This window comes from Nannospalax galili, unplaced genomic scaffold (assembly GCF_000622305.1).
Source record: "Nannospalax galili isolate Female #2095 unplaced genomic scaffold, S.galili_v1.0 scaffold113, whole genome shotgun sequence".
NCBI lineage: Eukaryota > Metazoa > Chordata > Mammalia > Rodentia > Spalacidae > Nannospalax > Nannospalax galili.
This window is the reverse complement of record NW_008335444.1, coordinates 3932112-3951246: the sequence shown is the minus strand read 5'-3', so window position 1 is coordinate 3951246 and position 19135 is coordinate 3932112. Positions and strand designations below refer to the sequence as shown.

The 19135-nt window shown below is 36.7% G+C and overlaps 1 protein-coding gene and 2 pseudogenes across 7 annotated transcripts in view; 1 reads left to right on the top strand and 2 right to left on the bottom strand.

The window, feature by feature from the left end:
* Positions 1 to 19135, bottom strand: part of Camsap2 (calmodulin regulated spectrin associated protein family member 2) — a 136732-nt gene that overhangs the window by 42752 nt on the left and 74845 nt on the right. For 4 of the 6 annotated variants that reach the window (XM_017797438.2, XM_017797439.2, XM_008830269.3 and 1 more), the window contains exons 4-7: positions 16920 to 17003; positions 11436 to 11468; positions 7461 to 7602; positions 7056 to 7195 (exon numbers count right to left, since the gene is read on the bottom strand). In XM_017797438.2, coding sequence (XP_017652927.1) covers positions 7056 to 7195; positions 7461 to 7602; positions 11436 to 11468; positions 16920 to 17003 — 399 coding nt within the window. The remainder of the gene's footprint in view (positions 1 to 7055; positions 7196 to 7460; positions 7603 to 11435; positions 11469 to 16919; positions 17004 to 19135) is intronic. The other 2 variants (XM_017797440.2, XM_008830272.3) reach the window with 1 other exon arrangement.
* On the top strand, positions 15369 to 16336 carry LOC103731808 (annotated as a pseudogene). Its single transcript, XR_001872381.2, has one exon. The product of XR_001872381.2 is annotated as a small ubiquitin-related modifier 2 pseudogene (transcript).
* Positions 17419 to 18734, bottom strand: LOC103731883 (annotated as a pseudogene).

Sequence of the window (19135 nt, the reverse complement as noted above, 5' to 3'; positions counted from 1 at the left end):
CACACACACACACACACACACACACACACACACACACACAGAGTTATATAAATATAGCTATATATTTTTGTTAACTTTTTCTGCTCAATATCTTACGGAGCTTTCTGTTTCAGGGGGAAAAAAAGATCTCAACTGCCTTTCTTTAAATGGCTCAATTATATTACAAAACATTTATATTATGTCCCTATTAAGATGGATCATTTCTAAATTTTCACCACTATGAAGAATCTTTTATATGCTTTCTATGCTGCCCCAGCTCCTGCAATGCTGTCCCAAGGTAGGCTCATCCCCATGCCCACATACCACAAACCCACCACAGCACCTGGTGATGGCCTGAGATCCTTCGACCTCAACTCCAGGTAGGCCCTAGTCTGGCCTCCACCCCACCCACCTCCACCTGAGATGGGTGTGGCATTCTCCAACTGGCCTCCAGGGTGCACCACTCACTCCCACTGTGACCCTAGCTTCTGCCAACCAAGAACTACCTGTAGAACCCAGTGAGGTCTTCCATAGACGTCAGAAGATTGGCAGTGAGACTCTTCCAACCCTACAGAAGGATTTTTCCTGACCTCAAAAGTACACCTATCCCAGCCGGGCATGGTGGCGCATACCTTTAATCCCAGGACTCAGGAGGCAGAGGCAGGTGGATCTTTGTGAGTTCAAGGCCAGCCTGGTCTACATAGTGAGTTCCAGGCCAGCTGGGGCTACAGGGAAACCCTGTCTCAAAAAGACCCCCCCCCACAAAAGTATACCTATCCCTAGCTGTGCTGGGAACACATCTAACATTCCAGTCACACACATCAGCACAGAGTCACCCAAGCACCAATCATTCAGCTGTCTAGAACCCGACAAATTGGGGTAATAGCAAACAAAGCTCCAAACACTCACTAAACAAAGGTGAGACCAGATATCCACACCAAGAAAAACCACCAATGACCTATCCAGATGCCTAGGTTTCATCACAAAAATATAAACAACATTAATAACCAAGGCATCTTCTCCAGAAATTAGTACCCCTGATACAATGTTCATAAAAAGAGCAACCTAGTTGATACACATGACATAATTTCAAAACAGAGTTATCAAGATGTCTAAAGATTCAAAGAGAGCACGGATAAATTGTGGAATAAAGACTACAAAAATACAAACAGTTGAATGAAATAAAGAAAACAACCCAAGAATTGAAAACAGAATTTAATAAATAGAATTTCTGAAGAAAAGCCAAACTGAAATAACAGTTGAAATAAAAAACTCAGTGGAAATCCTCACCCAGAGAATGGATCAAGTAGAAGAATAATAGGCTTGAAGACAAGGTAGAGGAATTCAATCACGCAGTCAAAGAAAATTTAAGTCTAAAAACATCCAGGAACTGAGTGTGCAGAAACTCTGGGACACTAAAAAAGACCAAACATTGGAACAAGGAAAAGAAACACAGGTCAAAAGGCATAGAAAATATTTGCAACAAAATTAGAAGAAAATTTCCCAAATCTAAGGAAAGAGACTCCTATTAAGAAGCAAAAGACATAAAGAACATCAAATAGGGCCAGAAAACAAACTCCCCACATTATGTAATTATCAAAACTGTAAATGTACAGTATAAAGAAAGGATACTGAAAGCTAAAATCAAGAAAGACTAAATCACATAAAAGGCAGTCCATCAGAGTAACACCTGACTTGTCAATGAAGAATCTGAAAGCTGGAAGGCCAGGACTAATGTACTAAAAGCCCTTAGAGACCACAGATGGAACCCCAGGCTACTACTATACTCCGTAAAACTACCAGTTGCAATTGAAGGAGAATGGAAAACTGTCCAAGATTTAAAAAAAAAAAAAAACAAAACAAAACAGCTTTACAGAATTTATGATCACTAAGCCAGCCCTACAGAAGATATACTGGAAGAAATACTTTGGTCTGAAGGAGAAGGTAAAACACACTCAAGACAGCACAGGAGCTAAATAAACAACTCCATAATAGTTAAAAGAGGTCTAAGAAAACACAAAAATTAACAAGAATCAGTACACATTGTTAATAGTAACTCTCAATTAATGGTCTCAATTACCCAATAAAGACACAGAAGCTTGCAGACTGGTTTAGAAAATAGGATCCATCTTTTTGCTATCTCAAAGAAACACATCTCACCATCAATGATAGACCTCCCCATTAAGGTAAAAGGATGAAAAAAGGTATTCCAACCAAATGGAACGAAGAAACAAGCAGGAGTAGCTATTCTATTATCTGACAAAACAGAGTTCAAATTAAAACTAGTCAGAAGAGATAAGGAAGGACACTTCGAATTAAAGGAAAAATCCAAAAATAGGATCTAACAATTCTAAACATTTACTCACCAAATGCAGGGGCACCTGATTTCATAAAAGAAATACTATTATATCTAAAACCACAGATTGACCCCAACACAGTGACACCAGATGACCTCATTATTCCACTCTCACCAACAGCCAGTTCATCCAGTCAAAACTAAACAGAAAATCAAGTTAAACTGACACTGTAAACCAAACAGATCTAAGACATCTACAGAACATTCTACCAAAATACTAAAGAATACACTGTCTTCTCAGCAGCCCATGGAACTTTCTCCACAGTCAACTACACGTGAAGACACAAAGAAAGTCTCAACAAATACAGGAAAACTGAAATGACATCCTGCATTCTAGTTGCTCACAAAGGAACAAAGCAGGATATCAACTGCAACAGAACTACAGAAAAACTTGTGGAGACTAAACAACATGCTACTGAATGAAAACTGAGTCAAGGGGGGATATTAAGATGGAAAAACTAAAAATCCCTAGAATTGAATGAAAATGAAAACACAACATACCAAAGTCTGTAAACACAATGAAGGCAGTACTAAGAGCAAAATCTATAAGCACTAAGTATCTACATCAAAGAACTGGAGAGGGGCAGGGCATGGTGGCATACACCTTCATTCCCAGTATGCAAGAAGCAGGTGTATCTCTTTGAGATTGAGGCCAGACTGGTCTACATAGTGAGTAGAGGCCAGTTGGGGCTACAGGGAGACTGTTTCAAAAGCCAAACCAAAGCAATCCCCTCACAAAACAAAAACCACAAACACCTCCTTCAACACAAAAAAATGGGGATCTCATACTAATGGCTTAATGATATACCTGAAGGTCTTGGAAAAAAAAAACAAAAAACAATCAGTAGCCTTTCTATATACCAACAACAAGCATAGTGAGAAAGAAATCAGGGAAACAATGCTATTCATGGTAGCCTTAAAAGTGAATAAAATAGTATCTTGGAATAACTCTAAATAAGGAAGGACTCAAAAGGCCTGCATTAAAAAAAAAAAAAACTTTTAAGATTCTGAAGAAATAAAGAAGCTACCAGAAGATGGAAAGATCTTCCATGTTCAGGACTGGTAGGATTGATATTGTCAACTGGCTGTCTTACCAAAAGAATTTACAGATTCAATGTAATCCCCATCAAAATTCCAAAACAATTCTTCACAGAAATTGAAAAAAAAATCTTAAATTTCATATAGGAACATCCTGAACAATAAAAGAAGAGCTAGAGACATCACCACCCCTGATTTAAATTATACTATGAAATTGTACTACATAGCTAGAGTAATAAAAACAGCATGGTACCAACACAAAAACAGGCACGTTGATCAATGGAACTGAATTGAGGACCCAAGTATTAAGTCCACATACCTATAACCACCTGAGTTTTGACAAAGAAGCCAAAAATATACATTGGAGAAAAGACATCTTCAACAAATGGTACTAGTCATACTGGATAGCTGATTGCAGAAGAATGAAATTAGATCCCTATCCTTCACCTGCATAAGTCACCTCCAAATGGATAAAGGACCTCAATATAAGACCTGGTACCCTGAATCTGACGGAGAAGAAAGTAGGGAATACACTGGAACTTACAGGCACAGGAAAGGTGTTTCTGAACAGGACCCTGATAGCACACTCATCAAGATCAACAATTGACAAATGAGACCTCATAAAACTAAAAAGATTCTGTACAGCAAAGAACACTGCCTTGAGAGGAGGCAGCCTATAAAATGGGGGGAAATCTTTACCAGCCATACATCTGACAGAGGGTTAGTATCTACAATATTAAAGAATAAAAAAAACCTCAACATCAAGAAAATAATTACCCAGTTAGAAATCAGGGAAAGGAACTAAATAGAAAAATTTTCAAAAGATGAAATGCAAATGGATGAGAAATACATTTTTTTAATGATTGACATCCTTAGCAATCAGGAAAATGCAAATTAAAATTACTTTGAGATTTTATCTTACCCCAGTCAGAATGACTAAGATCCAAAAAATAAATGGTGACAAATGCTGGCACGGGTTTGGGAAATGGGGAGCACTTATTCACTGGCTGATGGGAGTTCAAACTGGTGCAGCCACTATGGAAATCAGTGTGAGGTTCCTCAAAAAGCTAGAAATATCTGCCATATAATCTAGCTAGACCACTCTTGGGCATATACCTAAAGGACTCTGTATCCTACTACAGAGTTACCTATTCATTCATGTTCATCTAGCCAGGAAATAGAAACAGCCCAGATGTCCATCAACTTATGGATATTGAAAATGTGGTATACTTACACAATGTAATATTATGCAACTGTGAGAAAAATGAAATTCACAAGTAAATGGATGGAGTTGGAAACAATCATCCTGAATGACTTAAAAAAGACTCAGAGTTTTCTCTCATATGGATGTTTCCTTTGAATCTTGAGATGTGTGTGTTTCATTTGTAAAACCCATAGAGGTCAGGAAACTAGCAAGAGGCCATGGGGGAAGGGGAACTGTCAAGGAGGGAGATATACTGCAGTGATATAAAGGGAAGAAGGGGAATAAGTGTTAAATGGGGTAGGGGATGGGAGTGCAGGATAGAAGAGAGTATGGGGAGAGAGAACACTAAAGCCCTTATGAAAAAGTTATATGCAAACCTATTACTGTAGAAGCTCTCTAAATATATACATACATATTTATAAAATGAATTTAAATGGAGTTATCCTGCAACAGGGAGACAATGACCCTACTAGGCTAGGAAAAAAAAAAAACAAACAAAAAACCTAGTGACAGGAACGAATTACCTATTTTGGAGTTGTTGGAAGTGTGTGTGTGCACCACCTGGCCTAGGTCATACTTTAAACATATTTATAAAATTACTTATTCTAAAGTTTTGGAACAGAACAGCAGACTCAGGCAGGCATATTAAGACACATCAAAGAATGTTATAGTTATGTGCCATTGGGAAAAATAAGGCATTATTCTACCACGCAACACTCCGGGTCAGCAAGTTGCTTTTTAACCTGTAGGCTCAGGAGACATACCCGAGATAGACAAGTCTGAATGGATTCACTGCTGATTTCATTGGATTCTAAAAGAAGTACTAATGCCAGTATGCCTTAGAATATTCTATGAAATAGATAAGATAGAGAATTAGCCTAAATGCCTGCCAGCGGATGATGATAAAAAAAAAGCATGGTACAAGTGTGTGATGGAGCAATATTTAGCGACAAAGAATGAAACTGAAATTCATAAAAACTCAATTTAAAAAAAAGAATAAAATCATGTCATTTCTTGTAGAAAAAAAAAAAAGGATAGAACCAGAGGGCATAATAATAAGCCAAACAAACCAGACACAGAAAGATGGGTATTTTATGTTTTCTCTTGTATGTAGAAAGCTAAGCAACTAAAATGAATATAAAAGATGGACTCCAAGGAGGGAGTCAGAAAGGCAAGAGTGGGCAAAAATACAGATGTTGCAGTGGTATCCATTCATTTCTACAATTAACATATGATAACAATTGCAATAAAAAAATCTGTGTGATTGTTATTAACACTGGCTATCAATGTAAATAAAGTATACTTAAGGTACAATCAGGGAACCTATCTAATTTAAATGAAATCTGAATATTTTAACAAAACCTAAAAGCAAATGTTGACCAATTGTCAAAGGACTATAAAACTAACACATTCAAGGGCTGGAGAGATGGCTCAGGTGTTAAGAGCACTGGCTACTCTTGCAGAGGCCCTGGGATTGGTTCCCAACCCCCACATGAATTGTCACAACTACCTTTAATTATAGTTCTACACAATGCTCTCTCTGGCTCCTGTACACATGTGGAGCACATAAATTCATGCAGGCACACGAAATACACAGAAAAGCTAGCAAATTTCAAATAAAAAAATAATAAACAACAATCGCATATAGCTTAGTGGAAAAAAAATTTCAATTCACACTCAAAGATTCATTATCCACAAAAATAATGTCCTGCCTCCAAAATGCTGGGATTGCTGCGTATACCACCATACCTGGCTTGCTTTATTTTTTTAAAATGAAGAATCTAATGGTTTATACTCTACTCTGCCAATATTAAGAAAATAGATCAATTTTATACATGACTTTATGCTTGCCTTTGTCATGAAAAGGGAACTTATAGCTAGCAGAAAAAAATTTAAAAGCAGGAATAAAAAATAAACTTTTTTGGGGGGAGTGCACAAATTCTTCACTGATGAAAGTTCATTTCTAAGCTTTTATTTACTTAAAAAAAAAAAAAGTTTGGAAATAGAGTCTCTCATAGATCCCAAGCTGGCCTCAGACTCACTATGTATTTCAGGCTGGCCTTGAACTCCTATCCTCCTGCCTTTCCCTGGGATTACTGCCTCCTCCTCTCTATTGCTGGGATTGCAGGAGATTGAATCAAGGGCCTTGGGCATGACAGGTACGTACTCTGATACTGAGCTATGTCCTCAGCTTGGTGCAAGGCTTTAAAAAAATAAACTGTAGGGGCTGGAGAGATGGCTCAGGGGTTAAGGAGCACTGAATGTTCTTCTGGAGGACTAGATTTGGGTCCTAGCACCCACATGGTGTCTAAAAACTGTCTATAACTCCAATTCCAGGGGATCCAATGCTCTCTTCTGACCTCTGTGGGCACTGCATGACAAAGGTGCACTTATATACATGCAGGCAATACACTCATACACACAAAAAATAAAACATAAAATTTTAATAAAAGGCAAAAAGAGCATAATTTAATTTACCTTTATGGATGAAGCTGCATAGAGCATATCTTCCAGGCTGAAATGGCAGCACTGGTTTAAGTATTCTTGGCAAAATTCCTGAATCAGCTGCAGATTGTACAGGCTGTCAGCCAAAGACATAGTTTCTTTCAAACAAATATCTTCAAACAGAAAAGCGGGATGATTCTGGGTTAATGTGATGAACACTTTATAATTATTGACAGTACAAATACAAAATTATGCAGAATCTCTCAGCAAACCTGTATTTATAAATGCAACAGCCATTACACAAAATTCTCAATTATCTTCCTTAAACTTATACTTAAATATTCTTTTTTAAAAAGCCTTCATCACTTTAAATATTGTTGACTTAAATATTTGTTGTCATTTATCTATAGTTCAGAAATATTTCACTGGAACACTTACCCTCTAATCGGACAACACCAGGGCAGTAAAAATGAATGAGGGCAGCTAAGGCACAGCCATCTGTACCATCCTTCAACAAATTTTCTACCAATGGAATGCAAGGCAGCTGCTTAAGCAATGTTTGTTCTTTCCTGTAACGAGCCTACAATATAAAGCGATCTAAATAAACACTAAGCAACACAGGAGGGGCAAGCAGAATTATAGATTATAGTTATTCTCAGTATGAAAATATAAAGAAACAGAAATACCAACAATTCACCTTAAGCTATAAATTTAACATAACATTTTAACAATTAATATAAAAATACCATCTAGCTTACAGTACTCAAAATCGTCACAAAACAGATCTGAAAACTTTGCTTCTAAACCATCAGGTCTGTTAATGTAGAGATTAAAACATTAATTTACTTTAATATTAGACTTCATTTGGACTAAAAGTTCTTACACAGAATGACAGCTTTTGTAAAAGTAAAGATACCACCTAAGCAGAAATAAGTATGAGTTATCAGAATTGATGAACAGTTAGAAAATACTATTTACAAAGGAAATTAGTGGGGGAGGGGGGCCGGGACCAACCACCTTGAGAAACTGTAATCACAGCACCAAAATATTCTGTTATGTCTTAGCATCTGAGTGTTGAGACATATTGCACTGTTTCATTAACAAGAAACCTTTGCATTCTAAAAATTACTTGATGTGGATGGATATAAGTTTGTAAGACAGCTCTTTAAAAATGAGAAATGCTGTGAAAGTGGTTAAGAGATTCTGGTTCTGCTATTACTAGCTCTGTGTCTTGGATAAGTTATGTAAGTTCTCCTTTAACTCATTTGTAAAATGGAGGTAGTGCTAATACCTACTCCACAGAACCAATGGAGAATTAAAAAAATGATGGGGGTGGGGATTGGAGAGATGGCTCAGAAGTTAAGAGCACTGACTGTTCTTACAGAGAACCCAGGTTCTATTCCCAGAACCCACATGACAGCTAACAACCACCTGTAATTCCAGTTCCAGAGGATTCGATGCCCTCTTCTGACCTCTACGGGCATTGTACAACATGGGTACACTTACACACATGCAGCCAGCACACTCATACACATTAAATAAGTAAATAAATAAATAAATAAGATGATGGACACATAGTACTAAGCGCCACACTGCTGGGCACATAGACACAATCAATATAGGCTGGTTGTTATTAGCCAGTAGCTTTCCTAAAGCCAAGAAAAATAATGTTCAAGATTTACTAATGGTACATAGTCTTTTATTAGCAAAATTTATGATTATATAGGCTACTGATAATAATCTTTTGGGGGGAAGTCTTTTTTGAGACAGGATCTCTCTGTAGCCCCAGCTGGCCTGGAACTCTCTATGTAGACCAGCTGGCCTTGAACTCACAGAGCTCCACCTGCCTCTGCCTCCTAAGTGCTGGGATTAAAGGCATGCACCACCACACCTGGCATAATAATCCTTTTTAAAAAGGTAATATAACACCATTTTTTTCTTCTAATTCAATCTAAGCTGGTCAACTCTACAATTTATAATTAAAACACGACTGTGAAGAAAAATGCCTGTGAGAATAAAAACAAAAAAATTAAATTTACTACACAAAATATTTAATACTTGAAGGTAAGATTAGACTTCTTTTAAATGAAATACTTCAGAAAAACATGGATTATTTCTTCTCTCTCCCTGACTACCCAATGGCAAGAATCATGAAACACATTTTCTTCTTGAACATTTTTGGAGGCGCCTGTTCTTATTAATCAATGCTAGACGGACTTCTGTATTTAACGGTGTATACCTAATTCACACACTATCTATATTCAGAAAATAACTATTTATATATACTAATGTATTACATAGATTTTATATTTTCTTTCCTTTTCTCTTTCTTTTTGGGTTAAGAACAGAAGGCAGTGTAGCCTAGGCCGGGATTGAAATCTCACCCTCTGGCTTTGGCCTTCTGAGTGTCAGGGTGGCAATTTTAAGACAAGAGCACCACCTAACGTAGACTCTTTGATTATTGACTTTTACATCACACTTAAAAAAAAAACCTCTTCATCCATTTTGTTGCTAGCAGAAAAGGGAGGGAGAGGAAGGAGAATGAGGAGGAGGACGAGGGGGAAGAAGAGGAAGAGGAGGAGGAGGACCAACCCATCAGTATTAAGCTACCCCTCTCACATTAGGAAGTACTGCTCCAGATCCCTACATTCTCTTCTTGGTTATCTACAATGAGAACAGAAGTGCACCAAGCACACCTGGTCATCTCCCAACTAATATTCATTCTCATTCTCATTCTCTTTCTCTTTCTCTTTCTCTTTCTCTCTCTCTCTCTCTCTCTCTCTCTCCCTCCCTCCCTCCCTCTCCCCCCCGTGTATGTATAACATACAAAGTCTATGATTTATATTAGTCAAATAATTATGAATGGCATGTCAAAGCATTTTCTAGAATATTATATCCTAGAAGATCCACTGAGCAAAAGAACTTTAAGGGTAATACAACTCTCAGATAAGGTATATGGAACCTTTTATCCTTGAACATGCTACATTCTTTTTTTATTCCAGGCTGGCCTCAAACTCACTTCATAGTCAAGGATGAATGTAAACTGATTACACCTGCTCTTCCATCCCCAAGTACTGAGATGATAGATAGGTACCACTACATCTGACTGCACTGCTGGGTGCTTGCTGGGGTTTAAAACAGAATTTCATGCATACTAGGCAACCACTCTACCAACTAAGAAACATCCTCAGTTCATGCTAAATGCTTTATAAATTCATTGTGTCAAAGTATTTCAGAGTTTCTCCACAAATTTGAAAGTTTGGCATTCAAAAGGAGCATTACACTTTTCTCTATGTCAGTATTTATGATGTGTAACAGTTCTTAAACACTTTAATTCTCCATACTTATACTAATCCATCAAGTCAAATCAAAACTATGTCAACATAGTTTAGGGCCAATATTGTGAAGATATAAATAAACTTTTAAATTTTCCAAACAGTTAAATGTTTTCTGCAATCAGGGTGAAAAGAATATGACTGCAGCAAAAATAAATTAAAAACGCAGACAACTTTGTGGGGACCTAAACGCCCCACCTTGCATAGGTCCGAAAGGAAGTTACTGGGGGCTCGGGCTGGCTTGCTTTGAAAGTTTGAAGAATACTTCCGCACTGCTGAGGAGTGCATGATCAGCGCGTGATCATCCGTAAGATACAACGGGGGAGGGGGGGGGGAGTTCCAGGTGCCTTTATAAGTTTTGTAACACCTGCAATAAATGAGTCCCTGCTTGACTAGGCTCCCGGTTGCGTCTTGAGTGTCTCTGGTACTGGGGATGGCTTGGGCTGGTGAACGGCGTGCTTACTCATCCCCAATCATCACCTCCCCGGGGGTCGCTGGTTCGAACTCCCGGCACAACTTACACATGCAATTATTCAAATATAGTCTCATGAAAACTATTAATATCAATGAGACTTTGTATCCATTAGGTTGTTTTTACTCACTTAATAATGGTCTGTGAAAATTATGATTAGCAAAAGGATGCTTATTCTTAATTTTAAAACTCTGAAACCAAACTTTGGCTAGATGTATTTTTCCATTTTACACTATGAAAAATACCTTAAAACCTAATCTCTGGGCAGGAGAGATGGCTCAGTGGTTAAGAGTACTGGCTGTTCTTGCTGAGGACCCAGGTTCGATTCCCAGCATTCACATGGCAGCTAACAACTATCTATAATTCCAGTTCAGTTCCGGGGGAATCCAATGCCTTCTGACCTTCGTGGGCACTGCATGACATGGGTGCACTTACAAATAAGCAATACACTCATACACACACACACACGCATGCACTCCCTAACCTCTATTCAATGACTAACAGATTCATATGAAATGACTATGCCAGTAAGCTATAAACAATGCCATAATACCATGCTACAATTAAAATTTCAGAGAGAAAATTGAAGTAGTGGGGCAAACTTACTGGAACCAGTTTCCAAAACCATTTGGAAGGAGACTTCAGAGGAAGCAGTAAAGAAAAAAAAGGAAGGAGGGGGCAAAAAGTAAAGGAAAAATACATCAGAATCATTCAATTAACAAGACATAGCAGAGCTTCTGAGAGTAGAGTTCAAAGTTCACAGTTCTCACAGTATTTGTCATACTTTAGTTAAAACTATAAATTCCTAATAATCAAGACCACCATCATCTCCTCCTCTCCCCATACTGAATTTCATTTTAGATTACCAAGGACATACTGTATGTTTAGCAGGAAAGAATTTTATTCCTGAGACTTGAAGCCACTTATCTGTATCATAAAAGCAAAACAAAAAGACTCTAAGGTTAGATTTTTAATCATAATTCTTAGATATTAGTAGACCAAGTCTACTAATATCTTACCAAGGGACAGTCTTCCTGAAGGGAAAAGACAAAAGCTCATTCTAATAAACACAAGCATAAAGCAAACAGAATGTAGTATTTACTGAGAATGTAAATGTTAATAGTTTTGCTACCAAAGGGTATCATAAAGAGTATCACTTTTCTCCTTTAAAAACTGAAAATCTCAATACAAATTAGTTATTTGTGGTTATTTTGTATTTCCCAGAACAATTTCTGAAAGCTATGAACAAGTGTTTATGGAACTGAACCAAACTGGGATCTGAGATATATTTCATATTCAGTTTTCTTTCCTTTTCTTTCCTTTTTTTTTTTTTTTTTTTTTCCTGAGACAGGGTCTCCCTGTAGCTCCAGCTGGCCTGGAACTCTCTATGAAGACCAGGCTGGCCTTGAACTAACTCACGGAGATCTGCTTCTGTCTCCTGTGTGCTGGGATTAAAGGCATGCGCCAACACCACACCCGGCTCATATTCAGTTTTTATGCAGATAAATTTTCCTATATAAATTAACAGTAAAAATAAGATTAACTGGAAAAATAATACAAATTATTTTCAAGAACTTCAAGAATCAGAAAAAATATCATTACAAGCATCAGAAAAATATCAATTTCCCAAAAACAAATAATATTCCAGTAAGGTTTTTCTTATGGCATCAGGGAATAACCCCAATAATTCTGCTGCATGTATGCAAATCTTCCATTTAATGAAAAATTCTAGGCAGCTAAAGTTATCAAAGCCACCAAAGTTCAAGAATAAGATTAAAGAGGAGGAAGCCAATAAAAATGTGCCAGTTTCTGATTTATAACTGAAACTTTATTCTTTGAGAAATGACCTCATATCAGAATGCCTTGGGGTATGCAATAGGTAAATAAGGCCAGGCTCATGAGGATTCAGATGGGAATGTGGAGTCTACCAGAACCTGAACTAGAGACCATTCATGTGATATCCTGGCAAATAACGTACCCATATTTTGTCCATGCCCATCCAGAGACTCTGAGAGAGGCTAAAGTTAAAGGTAATGGGCTTTAATCTGATGGAAGAAATTCCAAGGTGGCACAGAACGAGGCTGTAGCATGATTATTGCTAGATCCTATAAAATGGGGCCCAAAGAGGTACAGTAACCTTGGTAATGGTCAAAATGTTGGAGTGGGTGTTTTGACTTTCAGTGCAGTATTGGTTTTTAACAACATTCCGAGCAAACTTTTCAAGAGCATGAATGTTGGATTTAATGTTATTCTGGCCATAATCTTTAGGGATCTCTAGAATTTTCCAGATTTAGCAAATGAACATTCAAAATGTCATAGTAATATAAGAGACCCATGCAATTTATACCAAAATTTGTTTATATGGAATTCAAATTTCACTAAGTATCCTGTTTTAATGTGGAGGAATACTGGAAGCAAAAGAGCAATTTGAAAAATGAGAAAATAGAGTAGGAGAAAACTGTTCAAACAAACGTTTTCCTAAGACATGACACCATTTTAAATTCTGCCCTCTTAGGATACTAGCTAATTCAGTAAGGACAAATACTGCATCAAAGGATCTAATAACAAAGAGAAATGTTTCTGGAATCTGTAATTTCAGACTAATATTAATAGCATATAAGTAACCTCCAACATATGCATATATTTTATCATGAATATGGTTACAAAAGTAAGTTTCACAAAACAAATTCTATTGCATATTGGAGTTGACAGGAGTTGAGCAAGGATATAGGCAAGAAATGCTACCATCCAACAGCCTAAGCTAGATCTATAGCTGGTAAGTACATCTGAATGTCTTGCCAACCAGGCTGGCTGAAACAGGTAGAAAATGGCAACTGTTACCAACTATGTAAGCAAGAGCAATGAATTTTATCTCTTATTCCTAAAAGTACAAAGGATCGTGAAGTTGGCTTTTACAGATTAAAATCAAGAATGGAATAAAATTTCAATAAAAATAAGTAGTTCAAATGCTAAAAATCCCACAACAGATAATAGAGCAGGATTACTTTCCCTAGTTAATTCTATTTAATTATATAAATGTATAAAATATATGTATTTTATAAATACTATGCACTAAAATAAAAATGTATACAAATCCAAATATTTAAGCATGAATCAGCCATATATTTACTTAATCACTCATTCAACAATTATCACTGTAGAGTTGCATGAATAATTTTGTGGGGCTAAGTGCTAGGAAAAGGTCACCAAGGAATAACACAAGCAGTGTCTTATAAATGTATAAAATATATGTATTTTATAAATACTATGCACTAAAATAAAAATGTATACAAATCCAAATATTTAAGCATGAATCAGCCATATATTTACTTAATCACTCATTCAACAATTATCACTGTAGAGTTGCATGAATAATTTTGTGGGGCTAAGTGCTAGGAAAAGGTCACCAAGGAATAACACAAGCAGTGTCTATATTCCAGTTTGATTTTCTGTAAGTCACGCAATCTGGTTGTCTGAAATACAAATGGCATATTTTCTCCTATGTAGTAAGTTTATTTAGTAAATAAATAAACACTATTAGTTTATTATATATATCTAATAGTACAAAATGATTATATATAATAAAGATTTCTAAGGAAAATTTTTCTTAATAATTAAGAATGATGTTTCCTTAATGTTATTCTTAAGATCCGGAAGTAAATTAAGGAAGAGGATTACATATATCTTCAAGGCAAAGATTTCAACTCTTATACTATGGGAAAGAGAAAAGGAAAGAAACAAGTAGGAAAGGACTTGGATGTGAGAGGGAAGGGGCTGGGAAAGAAGCTGGTTGAAGGCAGGAAATGAAGCATAATTAATCTGGTATGACATGGAGAAAAGGACAATTCCAACCTAAGCTACATTTAGGGGAAAGGACCTCAATGAAGTTAAGAGGAAGGAGTAAGCACAAACCATACTTTTAGAAACTTGTCACTAAGCTCAGTGGTGGAATCAATGTGACTTCCAAATATAAAATTAGAACAGCTTTAGGTGGTCCTGCACAATTTTTTTCTATTGGATTTGATAACAGGCACAAGTTTCCATTCCCTTCCTTTTCTCATTCTGTTTTTATGGAGTTACCTTATAGGAAAAGTCCAAAACGAATAAAGTACTATGTAATGGCAAAGAGACTGAATAATCCAAATGAAAAATACAGTCTCTGAAAAATTCTAATTTCTTACACTTCAATTCTAATACTGCATTTTTTAATTTACTTCTTTATTTTTAAGCTACTCATTACATTCTTCTTTGGTGGAGCATTTATTTTTATTTTATGTGTATGAATGTTATACTGGCACATATATAAGCACACTCATGTTGTACAATGCCTGTGGAGGTCAGAAGAGGGTGTCAGATTCCCTGGAACTGGAGTTACGGATGGCTGTTAGTGGCCATGTGGGTGTTGTTATTTGAGCCTAGGTCTTCTATTAGAGCAAACAGTGCTCTTAACTGCTGAGCCATCTCTCCAACCCCCTCACTACAATATATTTTTTAAAATGTAAGATATATTGCTCGTCCACCGCTGCCGCCTCCTTCTTCTGCCGCTCCGGGTGCTGCTTGTGCGGACCTGGTACGTCTTTTGTGAAGCGGCAGCTGAGGAGACTCCGGTGCTCGCCATGGCTGACGAGAAACCCAAGGAAGGAGTCAAGACTGAGAACAACGACCATATTAATTTGAAGGTGGCGGGGCAGGATGGTTCTGTGGTGCAGTTTAAGATTAAGAAGCAAACACCACTTAGTAAACTAATGAAAGCCTATTATGAATAACAGGGTTTGTCAATGAGGCAGATCAGATTCTGATTTGATGGGCAGCCAATCAATGAAACAGACATGCCTGCACAGTTGGAAATGGAGGACGAAGATACAATTGATGTGTTCCCGCAGCAGACAGGTGGTGTCTACTAAAAGGGAACCTGCTACTTTACTCCAGAATTTTGTTATAGACCAAGAATACATTCTCAATTAGAAAGCCACAATTTGGTTCCACCACATCCTGACTACTGCAGTATAGTTTTCTCTATTCTTTCATTTCCCTGTCCCCATTCCTTTCTTGTACATAAAAGTAACTGGTGTATGTGCACAAGCATATTGCACTTTTTTCTTTTTGATCTAAATGGCCGGTGTTCTGTTTTGGTTGACATTAGATGGAGACGGTGTGGGAACGCACTGGTTCTGTGACAACCTCCCCTTCTCCATTAGTGGCATGCTCCGTCAGCTCTTACCTTTATATTCCAGTAAGTTATTTTGCTCTCACTGTTTTAACAAAAAAAACAACACAAAATCCTTGCATACCTTGTTTGATTGGAGAATTTTAATGTCTTTCATTTATCATTGTAAAACCAAGGACAATTTTATAACTTTTTTGTACGTAGCTGTTACATGTAGGGCAATCTGTCTTTAAGTAGGGGTAAATTACTCTTGAAAGAAAATGAATCCTAGATAGTTTTCCCTTCAAGTCAAGCGTCTTGTTGTTTAAATAAACTTCTTGTTTAAAATGAAAAAAAAAAATGTAAGATATATTGTTGAAAATACTCTTTTGGTAAAAGTATATGAAGCACATAATTCCATTTCAAAAAGGAAAACTTTAAAAAACCTATTTTGAAATTTTAAAGAATGGCCTGGCATGGTGGTGCATGCCTTTAATCCCAGCACTCAGGAGGCAGAGACAGGAGGATCTCTGTGAGATTCAGGTCAGCCTAGTCTACATAGTGAATTCTAGGTCAGCTAGGGCTACAGGGAGACCCTGTCTCAAAAATAATAATCCTTTACAGAAGAATTGTACAACCTCAAACTCCAGGAATACTGTCTTAAAGATTCTTTTTATAGCAAGTTATATAAGCTGATACATTTAAATATTTGCTAAAATGTATGGAACAAACCATGACATCAAAAGGACCCAACTTCAAGTCATTAACAATTTTTCATAAACACTACAAGCTTTTATTTTATATTCTTACTTAGTTCTTCAGGAGTGACTTCTGAGGGTACAGTTAACAGCACTAAAGAAGCTTAATACATGTAACTATTGGTATTTCCTAAAAATACATGACTATACATTATCAGAAAAGCATTTTTAAATTTAAATATATACCTTTTGACCTCCTGGAACTTCAGTTGTGTGATGCTCTTTAGATTTTTGTTCTTGTTCCATTATGTCTTTCAAATGTTCATTTACCTTAAAATATTTTTTAAAAAATGAATTTGAATTTTATATTAAAATATAGCAATTACAAAGCATGTACCTTAAAATGCCTGGTTAGATCCCTGATATCAAGCATGAGAAGCACTTAAATAAAGAAAATTTCATTTTTACAAACAGGAAATATCTTACACATAGCTTTATTTGATACCGTAAAATTAGTTCATTGGTTTACAAAACACTTATTGAGTATCTACAGTAAGTCAGAAACCGGTTGGAGTGCCAAAGAGAATTCAGTATGATTAACTCAATAACATCAGTTTCAATGCTTAGGAAGCAAAAAATACTTTTTAAAATAAAAAAATAGAACTGGTTAATTTTATTTGAACTCAAGCTTGTTTTTTAAAACAGTATAATACCAATTTTACAGTCTTTGAATCCAAAGGAATTGTTAATAGTATACAACCTCTTTCCAAAAGTCTGGGCCCTTCCATCCATACCAGGCCTTTTCCAAGATAACTTGCAGAAATTCAGCAATGGTATGTGGGTCTAGAATCAGAAATTTTATATGGCCTGAAATCTCATTCCATGTAACCCCTATATCGTATGAGCTAAAACTTCTCCCCCGATCATTACTGGAGTACCTTTACTCTGGAAATTGTTAGCTGGGTCCTGTCTTTGAGAGGCCATTTCTGAACCTTGACTGATAAACAGTATTTCTGATCAATCAGTTGGTTTAGTACCAGCTGTACCTCCATAGAGCCAATCTAGTGCCTTGCTCCAACAAATGTTGCTAGTTTGTCACCAGCAACAACTAGAACCTGCTGAATTTCTCTGTGTGCTGGAATGGGCCTGTCTTTGTGTCCTTGATGTCTGAATGAACAGTCTGTCTAAAGGACCTGTAAGCACAGTCCCAACCATTGTTATATATCCAATCCTGCATATAATGATAATAACCATATTATGTCCTGGGTCAAACAGATCATACCAGTCTCTATGTTAGGTGGACTAAAATAAGTATGTGGACTTCTAACGTAGATATTTTTTGTAGGCTTCGTTTGCTAAGTGGTCTTAGACCTTTTGAAATATGGCCTGTCATGGAATAGACTGAAGAGATCATGTAATTTCTTTCTATAGGTCTGCAGGTGAGTATCTGGAATTCCGGCTGGATATAATATTGTTACAAGATTTTTTTTTTTTTGTCCAAGCAATAAAAAGTGCAGTGGTTCAGGGACCACAACAGATGTCCCTTTCATATATTTCAAAATGCAGTTTTACGTATCAGCTGGTTGGTTATGAACCACATCCACTAGAAGTCTGCAAACTTTCCCCATGCTTCGAATACAACTGTATCGACAGGCAAAGTCATATTAATATGGTAGCATCCTTCATTTTCCCTTTCGATGGAGTTACGGCTCTCAGAGAAGTTGACATTTCCAAAATAAGACCTATATTTACTATATGATGCACATCTGATAACTTTTTGCCTTTCTTTCTCATGAATTTTCACTTTGTATTCTCTTCCTGCTCAAATTGAATGAAAATGCATTATGTTCTTACAGGCAGAGTAAATGTCAATCTACTCTCCTGGGATGGTGTTTTTATCACCATTTTGCCATACATATACTGGGCTGTGGCAAAATCTGAACACAAGTGCATCTGATGAAAGCTTGGTAGACAGATCACTCAATACATTTTAGTGCTTTCTTGATGTGCGAGTTGAAAAACCAGATCAAGACCTCCTCTTATTCTGGAGAGTATATGCATAGTTTTTGAAAATCAGCAGGTCCACCACCAGGGGGTGACAGGGAAGCCAATATGAGTTTACAGGCTAGAGGGCTGGCCTGGAAGTTGGTTAATTTTTATTATCAATGGCAAACACTTAGCTCTGATTTTACAACCACAGTAAAGGTCTGTCTAAATTCTTCAAATGAATGCCTCTGGGGAGACAGCCTGGAAATGGCCTAAACAGCATAAAAACTATTTCCTGAGATAACTTTAGACAATACTGATTTCAAAATTATTTTAAGATCATTAGTAACAATAAATATATGCTTAAATTTATTAAGAAAGACAAGTCTAGGAAGCTTTAATGCAACTGGCCCCCAACTTTCAGTCCCCACTTTCTTTCTAGGGTCTGGTAATTTTCAAACCTCAGTGTCATATAA